The following is a 20,090-nucleotide window of genomic DNA, read 5'->3' on the forward strand; positions in this document are numbered from 1 at the left end:
GTATGTGTGTGTGTGCGTGCATGGGGCCACAACTATGAATTATCAGGCCCAGGACAAAATATATTGGGAGCCCCTCCCTCAATATATTTTGTAACTAATTAAAAATATTTACACCCCATATCCTGGGATCCCCTCTGGCCTGGGCTCGGGATAAAGTGTCCCAGTTGTCCCCCCTATCTGCAGCCCTGTGTGTGTGTGTGTGTGTGTGTGTGTGCAGAGAGAGAGAAAGAGAGAGAGAGAGAATTTTAATGTAATGCAATGTAAATAGAGAGAAGGAAATGTACTTCTCTAATAGCCAACTGTAATCCTGGAGAGTGTGAAGACTGCGGTAGTCTTTGACATGCTGAGGCTGGATAAGACCTTAATAATGAATCAAGCTTGATTAAATCAGGATGAATAATTAAAAAAAGAAAAGTGCTTGTAGCTCTCAGTTGGCAGTTAGACAATTGTCTGAGATTCGCAGAGCCCTCCCTTTGTCTTTTGTCTTGGGACCATAGGCTTACGGCCTCCAACTCAAGGCCAAGAAGTAGAGAGCGTACATTTTCACCCTTTCCACGGGCCGAGCAGAGACAAGACGGGACCAGTATCGTCACACCAGGTATGGGTTCAGATTGGGGAATTTTAAACCTGGTTCAACTACAGTGTGGATTCTCAGCTCTGTTCCTAGAGTCCTATTGGGTCTGCTCATTTTTGTATTTTTCTTTACTAAAACCTTGGCTAATTCAGACACAAGAAATCAGGTGAGTTGAGTGAACAGGAGTAATCTACTTAAACTGATTATTTTTTATAATTAATGAATTAAATTTTGTGCTGAGAAACAATAAACAATTATGAATTCAATCAAGAGCTGCGTAATGTCAACCAGCAGACCCTGTGGCCTACCAGGATCAGGGTCGAAAACTTGAGAACTGTGTGATCTATGCCCATGAAACTCTCAGAGCTGTGTTAAAAGAGGCGCGTTGTCAATACTGATGAAAAACCTACCAACAATTACCCTCTGGGCTGAGTTGAATCTATGATACCCAGTACTGTAAACATGAAAAGATCATATATTTTGAGATACTTGCATTACGACATTATGTGTAATCCTTGTTTAAAAGGTGCTTGTGTAAGAATGTTTTCTCCATTTGCACATGCCAGTGTTTTTGTCTGCCGTAATGACAAATTACAAAACACCATCCGTTGTGACTCACCTCTAGTTGTGAACGCACGCATTCCAAGTTCCTTACAAGATATGACTTGTCATGACTTTGAAAAACTTGCCTTTTATTTAGACACAGCCCTATAACATGTATGCAAAAATGTGACATTCACATTACACCTTGCTGCAGTTCACTGAACAGGACTACTTGTTATTACATCTTCCTGACTTTAGTGTACATTTTATATGAAAACTGTATAGGAAATGAAAATACTGTAGTGTAAAATTAATTCAGCAGCAGAAAAGACTGGTAACGGAAATAAGAATGTTTACAAGCATGTCTGACAAACTCCTGCACAGTAGGTGGCAGTACTTTACAGTTTATCATAACTATCTTATTCTGGCAATAAATTGAACCTAAACATATGGGGCTTTCATTAGCTGAAGCGCAAGTTGATGGCGTCATTACGTTTTTTTTTTTTAGAACACTGTGGACAAAACTAAGGTTTTTTTAGGGGAAAGGTTTACGCGTTTATTAGCTTCGTTAGTATTATGTAACCAACGTGTCCGTGATTACAGGATTTATCAGTACCCCCTTTATGTTTTATACATAGGGTGTCCGCCAATGGGGAACACCGCAGACGATGACGTTAAATTTCGGCGCCGGCATTTTCTGTTTACTTAGAATATAATCGCAACATGCTCTCATTGTAATTGTCAAGAGTTAAATTGTAAAAGTAGGATAAGAGTTAGAATTTGGTTTCGCCGTTAAACGCAGCCCTCATCCCTGCCCCCCGCGCCATGTCAGATGACAAGTCAACATTTTCCCATGAAATAAATCGCGATAGCGCTTTCGTGCCTCCGGACGGACTTTGCTGGTTGTCTGTCCTGTCCTGTTTAGTACTTGCCTGCTCTTACGTCGGAAGTTTATACGTTTGGCGCAGCGATTTACCAAGGTAGCGATATCTTTTGGTTCATTGCATTACAATGATCTGATATCTCCACATATCATAATTCAAGTCGTTAGAAAATCGGTATCCATGTAATGGGATTTAGATTAATGACTATAGACAGAGCCAGTATATAAGCAGTCTGTGAACCAACTTCATGTAACTATTAAGGTAGAATAAAGCCTCTATGAAATATAATATTTTTCGTTATGCTCATCATATTCTCACGAATAGCGTTAGACGGGCAGCTAGCAGTTTCTTAGCTTTATATTTTGTTGAGGGATACTTTCCGTTTCATATTTTGCATTGAATTTGTGGATGTCTCGTTCTGATCTCTGTGCCTTGATATCGTCCATACCACAAATTAAGATAAGCAAATCGGCACATAATTATGCAGTGACATCCTAAATACAGCTCGTAAGACAGATCAATCTCGCAGATTTGTAACTAGAGCTCCTGCCTCATATTCTGAGGTCCTTGAGCTCCTGCTGTTCGGAACAGATGATTCAGTTGGCAGGAGTTCAAAACCCATAGTTTTAAGTCGCTCCTTATTGATGTGTGTCTGTGTGCACTAGGGATCACCCGTCTGTGATAAAGCGGCGCTTCACCAGTGTGCTAGTCGTCTCTGCCCTGTCGCCTGTCTTCGTCTGGACATGGAAGGAGGTTACTGGTGTGAGGGTGAGTATAGCATGGCAGGGTACATATTAGAATGGTATAGTGTGCAATACTGCATATCAGCTGAGCACTGTACGACTAGTCGCTGCACTACACAAACTTTACATATTTTAATGTAATGATTAAGATAATTTAGCACTGCATTTTCATGGGTCACAGAGAAAAACATACGATGAAGAATAATATGTGGTTTTCCACTTCTGTCCCAGGGACCATTGTGTATACATATCTTTTTCTTCCTACTAGATGTGCTCGTTCTCAATTGTAATGGGCATTCAATTGCTCCTAACGAGACACTTAATGTTTACTGAAGGATGTTTTCATCCCTTAAGGGCACATTATCTAAGGGATAATGTACAGCGAGCCGGTAATTATTGCGAAATATGGTATTCAGAAATGACAGACCGTAGAATGCCATAATTTGCCAGTCAGAATCGAGTATTCAACAAAGCCGTGTGATAAATCCACATTCACATCCTAGGACTATTACCGTGTCTTTCTGTCCATAGCCTGGGCACTCCTTGCTGGCCCTGATGGGCATTCGTCTGGAGGGAGTGGTGCCAGCTGCCATTTTACCCCTGCTGCTCACCATGGTAAATAAAAATGTCATGTTTTTCTCTCTATCTCTCTAGACATCATGTTGCAAGTTTTTCTGGTCTGCGTTGGTCACATTTCTTCATGTAGCCTAGCGATCTTAATTCCTAGTTCTGGTGAGCCACTGGGTCTACTACTTTGTACTATTGCCTCAATATCAGCAACCAATTCAGACCCAAGGAACCTGCTGAGGTGAGTCAACTGTGTAATTGACTGTTAATTGAGTATTTAAGTGCACAGTAATAATAAGAAAAACAGCAGTTCTGCAGGTCTCCTGGACCAGGAATGAAGATCAGTGAATTAGGCAATTTTCACAGTTTGTTGGCAGATGTTAAGAGGATTGTGGCTATCAGTCCCCACAAGGTATCCAATTGTGAATGTTCTAAATGTGTACGTGTTTGTCTGAAACCAGACGGCCTTCAGTTCAGTTACAGAGCAGCGGCAGTAGTTGTCTGGTCTCACATTGTTATCAAAGGAAAGTGAACAGGCTCAGTGGGTCGATGCTGGGTGCGTTTTTTTCTTCTGATACTGCATTCAAAAACCGAACATTGATCTTATTATTAGAGTACCTAATTTGCTGTGATCGATCATAAAGGAATTACATTGGCTTTGAAGTCACAGTTATCCGAGCGGAGAATGAATTATGTATTTTCCAGAGTGATGTATGCGGGAGTGATATCTCTCTTAAAGGCAGTGACATTGCTTCCACCACCTTCCAGGCGCTGTTTCTGGGCCCCCTGATCCAGTTAGCGATCGACTGCCCCTGGAGTTTTATTGATACAATCAAAGTGTGGATCGGTGAGTCAGTTTGTGCAGCATGTCACTAATACATACTTTTGTTTGCGTCCGTGAGTGTGTGTGTGTGTGTGTGTGTGTGTGTGTGTGTGTGTGTGCGTGTGCGTGTGCGTACGTGTCTAATGGTCTCTCTCCCTGTGTGGTCCTGTGTGTACAAACTGTGTGTGTTTGTAAATGTGAGGACAAAGGTTTGTGTGTTAATTTTATGTCTCCTTGTAGAACTGTTTTTTGTGTGATTACATTACATTATTACACTCTTGATTGGTGCAAACACTTGCCTAAATTACACTCTTGATTGGTACAAATACTTTGCAAGCAATTTTTTTTTATTTGAATAGCAACTTTTGGGAAATGTTTTGCAATGTATTGAATCCAGTTAAATGAGGTAAATTCTATTTATCCATCCATTGTGAAACCTGCTTACTCTTGGTCGGGGTTGTGGAAGGTGCTGGACCCTATCCCAGCATGCCATGGGTGAGAGGCAGGAATGCATCCTGTCCAGTCGCCAGTCCGTCACAGGACTGTTGGAAATTGCTTTATGAAATCATTTTAACACCTAGGTTACAGTTCCTGTATTCCAATTCCGTTGAGAAAGCAGCCAAGTTAAAGTGAAGAGCATAGAGCAAAAATGGGTAGAAATGATTTTTCTACGCAAAAGCAAACCTTTTATGGTACTATAGCCAGTCAATGTTTTTCCATTTGTATTTCTTGCTGTTGTGCCTTTTGTGACTGCCACAAGCTCACACACAGATACTATACAGTACTATACAGTTATTTAGCTGACTAGGCAGGGGCCAATCCTCCCTGGAGCAAAATGGGGTTAAGGGCCTTGCTCAAGGGCCCAACAGTTGCTCTGATCTTACTGTGGGCCACACTGGGGCTTGAACCACCAACCGTCCAGGCCCCTTAGGCACTAGGCTACAGGCTGCCACTAGGCTATAGGCATGGCCCCCGCATACCAGGGGTGCACAACACCGACCCTGGAGGGCTGGTCTGTGTGCTATTATTCATTCCCACCAGTTACCTTAGTTTTCTGACAGGAGGCGGCGTCTCTCCCCCCCCTGCAGACCCGTCGTTCTGGGCCCTGTGCGTGAGCGACATGCGCTGGCTCAGGAACCAGGTGGTGGCGCCGCTGACGGAGGAGCTGGTGTTCCGCGCCAGTATGCTGCCCATGCTGGTGCCCTGCGCCGGGCCCAACACCGCCGTGCTCACCTGCCCGCTCTTCTTCGGCGTCGGTGAGTCGCTGACCGCTCAGTGTGTCGATAACCCGCTCTGCGTCAGTACTGCGCAGGCCTGTCTGTCTGGGTGCGGGACGACGACTACTGCTACTGCCTTTTATTTACCTGTGCCTTTCCAGAAACTCGAGGACATGTTACAGAGTTGGGACAGGAAGGCAGAAATGCAGACATAGGACAAAACAAGGCGAGGGAAAGGACACATAGACCAAAATAAAAAGAATAAGAGAGGAAAAGAGGGGAGAACAGATGTAATTAATAAAGGTCCAGTATAGTGAAGTGTAGGGACTGGGTGTAAAACTATGAGTATGCTACGGTAAAAATACTCAGTTTTGTTTTCGTCTTGAGACTCTTGTTTGTGTGCCAGTGACTGTACCTGTCTCGTTGTACAATTAATTATTTATAAAACATGTATTTATTATAAATATTCTTTGGAAGGAAAATTTGCACATTTCAGGGAGTACACAAGGACCAGTGTTGAGGTCTTTTGTGTGTGTGTGTGTGTGTGTGTGTGAATCAGTCAGCGTGTGTATGTGTGTGTGAATCAGTGCGCGCGTGTGTGTGTGTGTGAGAAAATCAGTGAGCGTGTGTGTGTTTGTGTTTATGTGTGCGTGTGTGTGCGTGTGTGTGCGTGTGTGTGCGTGCGTGCGTGTGCGTGCGTGTGTGTGCGTGCGTGTGTGTGCGTGTGTGTGTGTATGAGAATCAGTGAGTGTGTGTGCGTCTGTGCTTGTGCGTCTGTGCTTGTGTGTGTGTGTGCGTATGCGTGTGTGTGCGTGCGTGTGCGTGCGTGTGTGTGCGTGTGTGCGTGTGTGTGCGTGTGCGTGTGCGTGCGTGTGCGTGTGCGCGCGTGCGTGTGCGTGCGTGTGCGTGTGCGCGTGTGCGTGTGCGTGTGTGTGTCCTTGCTGACAGCACGTCTCTGTTACTGCAGCTCACTTCCACCACGTGATTGAGCAGCTCCGCTTCAGACAGGCCACTGTGTCGGCCATCTTCCTCTCTGCCGGTGAGCCTTCCCCCCCCTCACAGTAGACTCTTTTTACCACTTTATGTCACCTCTTTGCTGAACTGAGACCTCAGTCCTCTCCTGCAGTGACCCGGACAAGCTGTGTGTGTTGAGAGTGCAGGGGACTGAGTAGCCATTCACATTTTAGTGTTGAGCCTGTTTTTGTTAGATGGGAGAGCTCTTGGGGTAACTAAGTTATAACCAAATGCACATCCACTTGCCCAAAGAAATTCTGTTGTATAATTCTTCTCAGATTTCTCAGATTTCTATTATTCATTTGCGAGTGGTAAGTGATGAGAAGGAGGTATGTGGGTGTTCCTGTTTTGCAGTTTTCCAGTTCTCCTACACGGGTGTCTTTGGAGCCTACACTGCCTTCATCTTCATCAGAACTGGTGAGTTGAGTGTGTAGAGTGAGTAAAGACTGTGTGTTGGAGAGTGTGTCTGTGCCTGTGTCTGTGTCTGTGTGTCTGTGTGTCTGTGTGTGTGTGTGTGTTGGAGAGTGTGTCTCTGTGTGCAGGTCACCCTGTATGACGTGTCTCTGTGTGCAGGTCGCCCTGTATGACGTGTCTCTGTGTGCAGCTCGCCCTGTATAACGTGTCTCTGTGTGCAGGTCACCCTGTATGACGTGTCTCTGTGTGCAGGTCACCCTGTATGACGTGTCTCTGTGTGCAGGTCGCCCTGTATGACGTGTCTCTGTGTGCAGGTCGCCCTGTATGACGTGTCTCTGTGTGCAGCTCGCCCTGTATGACGTGTCTCGGTGTGCAGGTCACCCTGTATGACGTGTCTCTGTGTGCAGGTCGCCCTGTATGACGTGTCTCTGTGTGCAGGTCGCCCTGTATGACGTGTCTCTGTGTGCAGGTCGCCCTGTATGACGTGTCTCTGTGTGCAGGTCGCCCTGTATGACGTGTCTCTGTGTGCAGGTCGCCCTGTATGACTTGTCTCTGTGTGCAGGTCGCCCTGTATGACGTGTCTCTGTGTGCAGGTCACCTGGTGGGCCCGGTGCTGTGCCACTCCTTCTGTAACCTGATGGGGTTCCCGGCCCTGAGCACGGCCCTGGAGCACCCCCGCCGCCTCACTCTGCTGTGCTGCTACCTGCTGGGGGTGCTGCTGTTCCTCCTGCTGCTGTTTCCCCTGACTGATCCCTCCTACTACAGCCCCCCCACACCCGTCTGCAGCCTGAGCACTGTCCCGGGGTCTGTGTGCTCCTGACCGGCCCCGGGGTGCACGTACACTCACACACACACACACTCTCACTCACAGACAATCACACACAAACACGTACACTAATACACACACACACACACACACACACACACACACTCACACACTCACTCTCACTCATAGACAATCACACACACACACGTACACTCATACACACACACACGCTCACACACTCACACTCTCTCACTCTTACTCTTACTCTCACTCAGACAATCACACACAAACACGTACCCTCATATACACACACACACTCACACCCACTCACTCTCACTCACAGACAATCACACACAAACACGTACACACACACAGACACACACACACACACTCACTCTCACTCATAGACAATCACACACACACACAAACACGTACACTCATACACACACACACACACACTTACACACACTCACTCACTCTCATAGACAATCACACACAAACACGTACACACGCTCACACACACACACTCTCTCACTCTTACTCTTACTCTCACTCATAGACAATCACAAACACGTACCCTCATATACACACACTCTCACTCACTCTCACTCATAGACAATCACATACAAACACGTACCCTCATATACACACTCACACACACGCACATACACACACACACACATTCATACAGATGCACCCACACACATGCACAGATACACCCACATATGAATAAGAATGTATGGGCCCAGACATGCATGCACAGGCTAGCACACATGCAAAGACACGCATAAATACAGGGACTACAGCAACAGTACCAAAGCAGGTTCCTCCAGCATGCTGTGCAGCCAAGGCCTCAGTGTGCTGTTATAAGGCTTCAGGTGCTCAGTGTTGGGGGTAGACTGTACACAGACTCACTGCGCGGGCCAACAGTGCACGCCGGCACAAAACACTCACTTTCCCAGCATTCCATCTCCCTCTCTTTTGGTAACCATGCCAATCCTTACCTGCATTTCCTGTTTTCCCAGTTCAGGGAAGGTACCGTAATGCCCGGTGTATATGTTCAGGCACATTGCTCAGGGTGCTCTGAAAGAGGGGGGGTGACTCGCACTCCTCATGTCTCTCCGTCTCTAGACGCCTGTCATTCCTTCGCCTCTCCTTCTTAGCAGTGGCGACATCTTATGAAACCAACAACTACTCTCTCCTGCTGCAGTGGTAATCATTCATCTGTTATTGGCTTTAAAAAAGAGAAAAAGGTTTTTTTAGTATATTGCTTTTCTTCTTCGCGATCTAGTTTAGTAGCATTGATTGTTAGCTTGAGGAATGGAGGACAGAGCAGCTTGCAATGCTAAATGCTAACAAATGCTAACTGTTACTGCATTTGCAACCTGAGGCAGAGCAGCTTTCTCATAAGTACTGTCAGAATATCCCACAGGGGATTCGAACCCACAACCTACAGGTCAGACACTGCCACAAAATAACATGATAGCCGGACCCACTGGGTGGCAGTGCATGGACTTGGCTGTGGCGGACGTTTTTTTAAAGGGTTTCTATTTCTGACCCCATGACTCAGACACCATGTTTAACTAGTGAAAGGATCTCTGTTTTTGAAGAGCTCACTAATACAAAGTAGGGAGTAACTTGCAACGTCCGGTTGGAAACGTTTTTTGTTTCGTCGTCCGTTTTGACTTTGGGGCCTTCGTCCATTACACTCATTAGATGACAGTATTTGGTGCCGATGTTTAAATTTCAGTATTGATTCTTTACATATGCTCCGCTGAGTAGTGGGGCCTCTTTGGCTCCTCGTTTTGGGCCCAAAAAAATCTCAGCCCTCTCAATTACATTCCAAATCTAGCCAAATGGTTTCCACTTTAAGTGGATGCAAACATGGAGTGGATGACTGGGAAAGGACAGTGTGCTGTGACTTTAAGGGTCTAGAGATTGGGGACTGAGACTGGGACTGGACACTGGGACTGGAGACTGGGGACTGGAGTCTTGGGATTGGAGACTGGGACTGGGACTGGGACTGGGACTGGGCCGCAATGTAATAGATGGCAATCTTTGTCAGGTCCTCAAAAGGCATGAATGTTTTGAACTTTAGTATTGACACTCCAGTTGATGGCAGGATCCTACTTGCTATCGCAAAGTGGACCACGTAATTCTGCTCCAGGGTAGTGGAGGGAAAGTCACTGTAGAGGGAGCAGCAGGAATGAAACGGCACTGAGAACCATAGCAATAATAATCTGTCCAATCTAGCCACAATGCGCTTCGTCTTCAACTTTCAGTACTGTTCCATAGCAAGGCTTCGTTATGTGCTTTTAATACCGCTTTTGTCATCTCCGCTCGTTAGTGTGTTCAGCGCGAGTCGAGAAAATGTTTCAGTTCCTTGCTAAAAGTTCTGGGAAAAAAATGCCTTGTGGTTAAATTATCAGGGATTCTTTGAATGTAGAAAGTGTTAAAGAGCACAGCTCTACATGTCTATATATTAGAGTATCCCTGCACCCTCCAAAACTGCTTTCATCCCAGAGATTGTTCAGTGCAGTGACTTAAGGCCCAGCTTCCACTGCCGTAAACCTTGCACAGAAATCTATCGGTGGGTGAAGTTTCTAAAATATTGGAATAGAGTGTCAGTCTGTAAAGACCTTGTTCCAGGCATTTTATTGGACAGAATTGAGGTTTTCAAGCAGCCATGTTCACATCAGTCATTCACTCGGAGCTGAAACGACATTCTGCCGCAAGATTTTCAAACGGGAATGTAGGTCATCTATGCTGGAGGACGGGGGGATCACGCTGTGGTCCGAGGCTAGATCCTGCCATATCAGGAACCCTTGATTTTGAGACACTCCGCTGCTGATTGGAAGTTACCGTTTGTTTACACTAGGGGGCGCCATTTGACCGCGCTGAGTTCCAGTGGTCGATGTCTGGGATCAGTGGCGACACTGCAGCTCTCAGGGTCTGATACCGTGTTTCCTACTGGAACAGCGTCCATAACCACCTTTCCATCAGGGCCATAATCAGTGACACAATGCCCTGCAGAGTATGGCCCATTCCTGTTTATCCTCTTGGCTGTGGAGGAGCCCTTGTGTTTGTTATTACTCTCTTCAGGCTGGTGATGTCATTATTGACCAGGCTCGGATCTTATCTGAGCCAAAACTCACTAACACACCCGCCGCCCCCGCCATTTCAAAAGCGTCCATTTCATCGGTTTCTAGAGGGGTGGGGGGCTGAGATTAGACACCCCTGCTGTGTTAGTTGTGAAAAGTGCAGAGTCTGGCACACCCCGTGTCCACCGTCTAAATTTGTCTCCGTTTCTCCCTTGTTAGTCGAACTGCTGAGAAAACTGATTTTCTTTTTTACCTGCCATTTTAGAAGGCACCTTTGAAATGCATTTAGGTCTTTTATCATATCTGTTGCCAAATTCCAAAACATTATTGTTGCATATAAAGAACATATATTTGACAGAAATAGAAGTATATTTTTGCAAATGACAATGCATCGAAGAATATTTTGCTGAAGTATACTGATGTGTATTCTAAACATTGGAATTTCAAGGAGAGTTTTATGCACACAGTTACATGGTGTATGTATATCCAAACCACTGACCTTGTAAATTAACTATATGAAGATGTTTATATTAGCGAGCACTATATTTGATAATCAGATCTATTTTATTGAACTGACATACTGTGGGATGTGCACGTTTTCCCCTTGGCTACTTTGTTCAATGCAATGTTTGGAAACAAAATATTGAATTTACAGTTATTTTGACAATCTACATGTTCTCTATGGAATTATAGTTGATAAATGGAACTGCCAAGTCACTGTAGTTTGCATAAATAAATGATATGATTGAATTTCTATAAATGGTGTGACATTCATGGTCATGGTCTTATTTATGAATATACTGCATGCATATATTAAATATATATTTACCACCTATGATCAGTAGAAAGCTGCCAAACCTACAGTTTATTGGCACTGTGTAGTAAGAAGAAGATGAATTATTGAAATATAATTACAAACTTCAACCTATACATTTTTTCTATGGAAACAAAGATTATACTAAACACTACAGGAGGTTTTGTTATGTTGCTTATGCAATCAACTGGGGATTTCAGCCAATCGGCAGTGTGTTTGCATTTCCAAAACGGACAGCTTACATGTAAGCCGATCAGTAATGCGCTTGCACAACCAGAATTCACGTGTTACATTTCAGTCAATCAGCAGTGTGCTTGCATTGCCAAAACAGACTGGTTACATGTAAGTCAACGATGAGTGAGCTAGCCCTACCAGAATTGACAGGTTAAATTTCAGCCAATAAACAATGTGCTTGCGCAACAGAATTCACAGGTTACATTTCAGCCAATCAACAATGTGCTTGCACAACAGAATTCACAGGTTACATTTCAGACAAGAGTGAGCTCGCACTGCCAGAACGGACAGGTTGCGTCAGACCTATAGCACTCCTATTTAGATGACATTCTTCACATCAGAAAAATATATACAATTTTCCTCTTGAAATTGAATACAAGTACCATTTGGCTTTTACACCTAAACCGCAGTCGAAAAAAAGTTATCTTTAGTCACAGAAAGTCTTTGGAGCTGTGATGCTTGGGTTGAGTGTGTCCTATCGGGGCCTGATGACGACTCCTGGCCGCGTACGTGTTGATTGTGGCACATGGCGGGAGATTTTGACCCCGTCTTCATCCGGCTGTGAGCACTGCACACACCAGAGTTCTCCAAAGGCCAACCACTGCACAGCTGGGACAGACACTGCAGGGTGAATGCACGGCAGCGGTTTCCATCGGAGGAGACCGTGCGCTCGTTTGCTCTCTGTCAGTGTGAAGGATGACACTGCAGGTTAGAGACCGGACGTGGCTGAGCAATTCAAAGAAACGGAAAAAATCGAATTTAAAAACTCCAAAAAGAACGTTCGTTCTGGATATGACAGGTGCTCCCAATGGAAATGTCCATCCATATTCGGGTCCTATAGATTCGTCTAAATCTTTAGTGTAGACCACCCCCGCTTTATCAGTGTAGGGAATGAGAACGTCACAGGCTCTGTGGTACATCTTAGAGCGCACAGCTCGAATAGTCCAGTAAAACATGCTAAATATTCCAAGTGCTGAACAAAGTATCAACACTGAACATGTGATATTTCATTACGTTACATTACATTATTGGCATTCGGCAGACGCTCTTATCCAGAGCGACGTACAGTTGATTAGACTAAGCAGGAGACAATCCTCCCCTGGACCAATACAGGGTTAAGGGCCTTGCTCAAGGGCCCAACGGCTGTGCGGATCTTATTGCGGCTATACCGGGATTAGAACCACCGACCTTGGGTGTCCCGCCCCATATAGATTAGAACAGTTATGTGCAATGTTAAGAGGACCGGCATGAGTGCAGATTTGTCCACCCTGAGTTGATACTAGAGTCATGGGTCTGTGCCAGCAGGATTACTGAGATAGCCAGATAACTGCACAAGTAAAAACCTGGACCGTGTGCAAATCTGGAACATGGACTGAAGTAAAAAGAGCTGTTCTGGGTTTTCATTTATTCAGTTATCCTGCTTAGTGGAACACGGCCCAAGTGTTGTCGAGGCCTGTAGCGTAGTGGTTAAGGTACATGATGGGGACTCGCAAGGTCCGGGGGCGGGGGGGGGGGGGGGGGGTCTCCTGCTTTGTCTAATCAACTGTAAGTCGCTTTGGATAAAAGTGTCAGCTAAATAACTTAAACCTACACCAGCCCTTTTTTGATAACATTTGACTCACCCGGATGAGAGTCTGTACAATAATTTGTACCACTAGATGGCGATGTTTCCTATATTTGCCAACACAAAAGTTTCTTCTAAGTATGAATTCATTGGCGACAATACCTTATCTACACTGTAAATCTAATCTTTTATGCTGTTAACTCTGAATTAAACGTGACTGACAGAAGCAATAAGTATGTGATTTTTTGATTTTTTTTGTAAGTGCAGCTGCCTGCTCCATCCCGCCCTGGGTGAGTTGAAGTGTCCCTGAGAAAGACGCCTAACCCCCAAATGCTCCTGACCAGCTGGTTGGTGCCTTGTATAGCAGTCATTTGTCTGTCAACTTCCTGTCAGCTTTGACCAGTCGGGCCCTTTTCCTCTGATCTCTGTCATTAACAAGGTATTTTTGCCCACAGAACTGCTGCTCACTGGATGTTAGAGACTCTAGAGACTGTTGTGCGCGAAAAACCCAGGAGATCAGCAGTTTCTGAGATACTCAAAATCTGGCACCAGTAATCGTTCCACAGTCAAAGCCACTTGATCCCATTTCTTCCCCATTCTGACATTTGATCTGAAAAACAGCTGAACCTCTTGCTGCCTCATAAGTGGCTGATTATTTATTTGCATTAAGAAGCTGGTGTACAGGTCTACCTAATAAAGTCACTGAGTATAGACCAATAGTTACAGTATTTCATTTAATTAAATGTGCTGAAGAGTTTTTTTGTTTGTTTTAATCATAACATTTTGATTCAATAAAACATCCATCCATCCATCCATTATCTGAACCTGCTTATCCTGAACAGGGTCGCAGGGGGCTGGAGCCTATCCCAGCATACATTGGGCGAAAGGCAGGAATACACCCTGGACAGGTCGCCAGTCCATCACAGGGCACACACACCATTCACTCACACACTCATACCTACGGGCAATTTAGACTCTCCAATCAGCCTAACCTGCATGTCTTTGGACTGTGGGAGGAAACCGGAGTACCCGGAGGAAACCCACGCAGACACGGGGAGAACATGCAAAGAGAGGCCCCGGCCGACGGGGATTCGAACCCAGGACCTCCTTGCTGTGAGGCGGCAGTGCTACCCACTGCGCCATCCGTGCCGCCTCAATAAAACATTGTTTTAATAAATAAGTTCAAATACAAAAAGCTTACATATATATATATATATATATATATATATATATATATATATATATATATATATATATATATATATATATATATATATATATATATATATATATATATATATATATATATATATATATATATATATATATATATATATATATATATATATAAAATTATACTAATTACAAATATTTTAATATTTATAATGCAGCTGTACTATATTCTGGTACTGGAAACTTGTTAAATGACAGCATCTTACTGACAGCAAATAATAAATAAATATATATATATGATCTGAAAAACAGCTGAACCTCTTGCTGCCTCATAAGTGGCTGATTATTTATTTGCATTAAGAAGCTGGTGTACAGGTCTACCTAATAAAGTCACTGAGTATAGACCAATAGTTACAGTATTTCATTTAATTAAATGTGCTTGTTAAATGACAGCATCTTACTGACAGCAAATAATAAATAAATATATATATATATATATATATATATATATATATATATATATTTATTTATTATTTGCTGTCAGTAAGATGCTGTCATTTAACAAGTTTCCAGTACCAGAATATATTACAGCTGCATTATAAATATTAAAATATTTGTAATTAGTATAATTTTTAATCAACAGTTACTTCAGATATTTTAAATTGCAAATGTAATTTTTTTTTTTTACATGTTCAGGTATATGTATGTGTTTTTAAAGTTATTTTTTCGAAAGAATATTTAAGATGATATTAATCCCAGGCCCGCAGGGGGCTCTTTTGAGACAGCTTGTTGCCGTGGGAAATAACGCGATACTGGTGACAAGTAGGATGATCCAGTGCCTGTTTAATGCCATTAAATGTATGTTTTTGTGGCCAGTAATTTCATTGCATCCCCTGGGCTGTTCTGCCGAATCGCACAAACCTCCCTGTTTACCGTAACAGGCCCCCGAGCTCTGACATTTTGGCTCTGCCTTTGCTTTTATGTCTTTCTCCGAAGCTGGCCTTGTGCAGACCAGGGGCAATTCAACAGCACCTCAAGGAAAAATATCACTTCTATGCGATATCAAAATAGTGTAGGCGTGTATTGCATTTAAATGTTCTCCTTTCTTGTCTCTTTTTAATGTGAAATGTTAGGTGAATCACTGCAGCCGAATTGAATGTGGAAGGCTGTGTTTTCCTGTTTAGGATGCAGGTTGTTGAGGACATGGCCTGTTAGAACATAATGTGGCATACTTAGGAAAAAGGGAAATAACTGTTCATTGTCTTTAGAAAGCATTACATAAAGTTTGAATATGATTATTTTTAAATGGTTGTGGGAGGGTGATAATAAGGCTGTAATTCGGCCATAAGATTTCTATTCTGTTTGTTGTCCCTGAACAGGTCACTTTTCGATCACTTTTTGAAGTCAGGAAATGAATCCAATTATATTTTACATTTTAAAGTTTGTTGTTGTGCTTTGCAGAACCTTTTATTAACTCAAAACAACGAGGGTATATTAATTAAAATAATAACCCCCGCTGTATAATTGCTTGCTACAAGCAATGGGAAATGCGATTTGACATTATTAAAATGGAATTACTGCAATATTGAACTGCAGTTACAGCATACACCAGGGACGATTTGGGAGTTTACTCATTGGTGTACACAATGATTTTAGTGATGGTGTGTTCAGTGTGCTTGATGGAGAAGACTGAAGGTCAGTGGCAATCAAACTGCTATGGACCTCAGTTTAGAATAGATGGCTCTCCTCACTGATCCTCCTGGAGGCTGCAATCCCACTGGAGCTGTTTTAAGATACTGAGGAAATGTCTTCTTGGAGACATCTGAAGAAACTCATCGAAAGGGGGGGTTAGCCGAAGGTTGGTGGTTTAAGCCTGAGTGAAGTGAGTCACAATAAAATCTGTGCAGCTGTGGGGCCCTTGGGCAAGGCCCCTAACCCTCCAAGAGGGATTAGACTAATCAATTGTAAGTCGCTCTGGATAAAAAGCATCAGCTAAATAACTGAAATGTACTGTAATGGGAGTGGAGTCTGAAAGGTCAGCCTGTGGCATGCTGTGTGTTAGTCATCCCATATTGAATAGTCAGGCAATTTTTTTTCACACTCATCCCTCCACTAAAAAAATCAGTAAAATCATCGTTGTAGTAGTTGGAATGTCTGCAATTATCTGCACAATGCAGCTGCCTTTAATGCACAAACCCCACTGCTGATCTCGTGAGAGCGCATGCCTCCACGATTCTCCTCCGAAACACACGGTGTCACCAGCTGCTTCCTTGCATACCGCAGCCGAGCTTGCACAGAGTGGTGTAGGAGGAGGACCTTTCAGGTGTGGCTTTCACGGGCCGACCAACGGGGGTCACTAGGTAGCGATGAAACGTGGACCCCGAACCGACTGAGCCCTCCCACACACCGGGCGAGGTTGAGCTCCCTATGGAGCTACGGTTGCATTCGAGCGCTACTCAGGTCCATGTTTAACCAGACATTGTGGGGTTCGTCCAGATTACGGTAGTTTTTCCACATTCACCTGCAGGGAATCCTCGTCCGCGGCGTTAGTGCCTGTGTCCAGCGTGGGCTGGTAAAGCCATTAAAGGCCTCGGCAGGCCGATAATCTGGACAGCGCTGAAGAAGGTGGACGTTCTCCATTAATGTGCAAAACAGTCGCGGTGCGAGCGGTCCCTGGGCCGGCCTCCCTGCCTCGGCCCCCGCTGCCTGCTGGGTAACGGAACACAGGGATCCACAGCTGACCTCACCCAACCCTTCACCTCCGCTGAGACTGTGAGTGACCTCTTAAACGGGTCAACTACATCTTCTGTCTCCTTCGCTTCAACCATTACTATCCCCAATTTGTCCCCTGGGCAGAAGCCTTTAGTGGTCGGGGTAGTTTGTGTGTGTGAGTATATATGTGTGTGTGCTTCTGTGGTGTATGTGTGGGAGCATGTGTGTGTGTGTGTGTATGTTTGTGAGAGAGTGAGTGTGTGTGTGTGTGCGTGTGAGAGTGTATGTTTGTGAGAGAGTGAGTGTGTGTGTGTGATTGTGTGTGTGAGTATATATGTATGTGTGCTTCTGTGGTGTATGTGTGGGAGCGTGTGTGTGTGTGTGTGAGAGTGAGTGTGTGTGTGTGTGTGTGTGTGTGTGAGAGTGTATGTTTGCGAGAGAGTGAGTGTGTGTGTGTTTGTGTGTGTGAGTATATATGTATGTGTGCTTCTGTGGTGTATGTGTGGGAGCGTGTGTGTGTGTGTGTGTGTGTGTGTGTATGTTTGTGAGAGAGTGAGTGTGTGTGTGTGTGTGAGAGAGAGAGAGAGAGAGAGTAAGCAATCTCTTCTCCATACACTCCTCCAAAACAGTCATAAATCAGGGTACCAGACAGGGCAGAGAATTTTAACAAAGTTGTTCCAATTTGAACAAAGTGCAAGTTGTTCCACTTAGGAGAAACTGTACTTAGCTTAAGCCAAGCCAATAACAAAAAAAAAAGATAGTGTCATGTTAAAGGATGTATGCACTCAATACAATTCTTTTTAATCGTTGTGTTATGCATTAAAACACCAAAACCAAATAATGCATTGATATTAAGGGTATGTTTGTCTTAATTTATTCTTTTTTAAATCCCCAAGGCACTAAAGTTCTTATAACACCAGTAACAACAAGAGTATTTCAAGGCCATGTTTCTTACATAACTAACAAGGCAATTGACTAATCTGCACGCATTTACTGAGCTGCCAATCAAAAGGGAACTTGAAATATCTTTTGATTGAAATATGCATATGGCTGGTCTCTTGTTGTGAAATGACATATTTTGAAATGAAATTGCGATATTTTCCTCTTTATACATCTATTTACATTCACACAGCTCTGGCCGGGTCTTTAAAAAAGTGGCAAAAAATGGAACAGGTGTGAATTGATTTATTTTATTAAACAGGTGCGGTCCCATTCTGTTTTTTATTGCTTTTCAGATTTAAATGAACAAGTTCTTATCTGCGAGTGACAATGCCTTCATCTCAGACAAAAAATATCAGTGACTCCTAGTGAGAACATTTGTTTAATCATTTCTGGTCAAATGATTAAAAATTGTAGGCTGTTCAGTTCCATGCCACTTAATTCTGTCATATTGTAATCATTGTTCATTTTTTTGTTTTTGCAGCAAGCACTGTTCTGTAGGACAGCAACTGTCTCATGGTTCAAACAAAAGGAATGTACTCTTTCTGGGGTATGTATTTGAGAATATTCTGACTTCTAAACCCTGTACAGCCATTCTAACATTTCGAATTCTACACTGCACAGCCCTTCTGACAATCCAAATTCTACACTGTGCACAGCCATTCTGACGTTCCGAATTCTACACTGTGTACTGCCAGCCATTCTGACATTCCAAATTCTACACTGTGCACAGCCATTCTGACATTCCAAATTCTACACTGTGTACTGCCAGCCATTCAGACATTCCAAATTCTACACTCTGCACAGCCATTCTGACGTTCCGAATTCTACTCTGTGTACTGCCTGCCATTCTAACATTCTGAATTGTACACTCTGCACAGCCGTTCTGACATTGCGAATTCTACTCTTGGGCACAGTTGTTCCGATGGGGCCAGGGCATCCGGCTGTCCGCCGCACACGAGTGCTCTTTCAGCACAGTGATGCCTGTGGAATCACCTCGTCCCCCTAACGGGAGTCATTCCAGCCTAACCCAACACTCCACTGAAAGATAATATATAGCATATCACCACCTAATTGGACTAAGTGTGGTTGTTTTCCTAAACCTGCGTTCGACCTCTCAAGCCGGGCTGGGGGAGTGGAAAGGGGGGATTCGATAGAGGCTCGCCCAATCGGTGCGAAGCAGATACTTCCTGTGAGTGTTCCTCGCTGTCAGACGCCGGGCCCTGTCATGCACACAGAGCCTCGCGCTCTCAGTGCCTGCGCCAAGACACGCGTGTTCCCGCGCAGAGGGGAATGCGCCTTGCTGATGCGATCTGGTCACGCGTGTGCTCTGCACGTCACGCGTGTGCTGGGCATGCAGATTATGTGCAATAAAACTCCTTCTGCAGCGTGTAACGATACAGAAGCCAAAAGTGATATCTATAATTACATTCAGCTGTTATCATGTATTATTATTATTATTGTTATTATTATTATTATTATTATCCAAAGAATAACTCAAATAATAGATTCCTGTGGAATTAGAAATGGAAACAAGCCCCAAAAACAAGCACAGAGGAACATTTCAATTCCCCATACGGGCGCTTTTAAGTCGATGCGTGTTTCAGCGCTAATTCAATTAGCATCCGAGAGGAAGCAACGCAGTAATCTGACACAGCCAACTTTAACCCCGCGGTTCTCTCTCTTTCTCCTTTACCTCTCCTACATCCCCTTGTTTTTCTCCGCTCTCCACTTTCCCCTGCCCCGCTCCCTCTCCCCTCTAGCCATCTATTTGTCTCTCTCCTCTCCTTTCTTGTTTTTCCTTTGTTTTGACACTGCTACTGTCCGCAAAGTAATTCATGCCTGAGTCATGCTTTGTCTGTTACACTCTGCATTATACGAAGTACAATGTCCCCCACCCCCGTGCCAACCCAATAATGTGAAATTGAAATTAAAGGAGAAATTAAAAGCAAAGGCATATAAAATAACCTGACATTATGAAGAATAAAAGCTTCCCGCTGTCTGGCTC

At 44.0% G+C, this 20,090-nt stretch overlaps 1 protein-coding gene across 3 annotated transcripts; it reads left to right on the forward strand.

The window, feature by feature from the left end:
* Positions 1–575: 575 nt before the first annotated feature.
* Positions 576–11,406, forward strand: rce1a (Ras converting CAAX endopeptidase 1a). Of its 3 annotated transcripts, none has more exons than XM_061234754.1 (8): positions 576–598; positions 2,667–2,769; positions 3,276–3,359; positions 4,080–4,158; positions 5,196–5,390; positions 6,319–6,390; positions 6,720–6,782; positions 7,373–11,406. In XM_061234754.1, exons 3-8 carry the CDS (start codon positions 3,300–3,302, stop codon positions 7,597–7,599), a joined length of 696 nt encoding a protein of 231 aa, XP_061090738.1. In that variant the 5' UTR covers positions 576–598; positions 2,667–2,769; positions 3,276–3,299; the 3' UTR covers positions 7,600–11,406. The 3 variants fall into 3 exon arrangements, with proteins under 3 accessions (XP_061090738.1, XP_061090735.1, XP_061090737.1); XM_061234751.1 differs by lacking the exon at positions 576–598 and adding an exon at positions 1,638–2,097; XM_061234753.1 differs by lacking the exon at positions 576–598 and adding an exon at positions 1,638–2,097 and having other exon boundaries at positions 5,223–5,390.
* Positions 11,407–20,090: the final 8,684 nt, after the last annotated feature.

The sequence above is a fragment of the Conger conger genome, chromosome 3 (genome assembly GCF_963514075.1).
Source record: "Conger conger chromosome 3, fConCon1.1, whole genome shotgun sequence".
Lineage (NCBI taxonomy): Eukaryota > Metazoa > Chordata > Actinopteri > Anguilliformes > Congridae > Conger > Conger conger.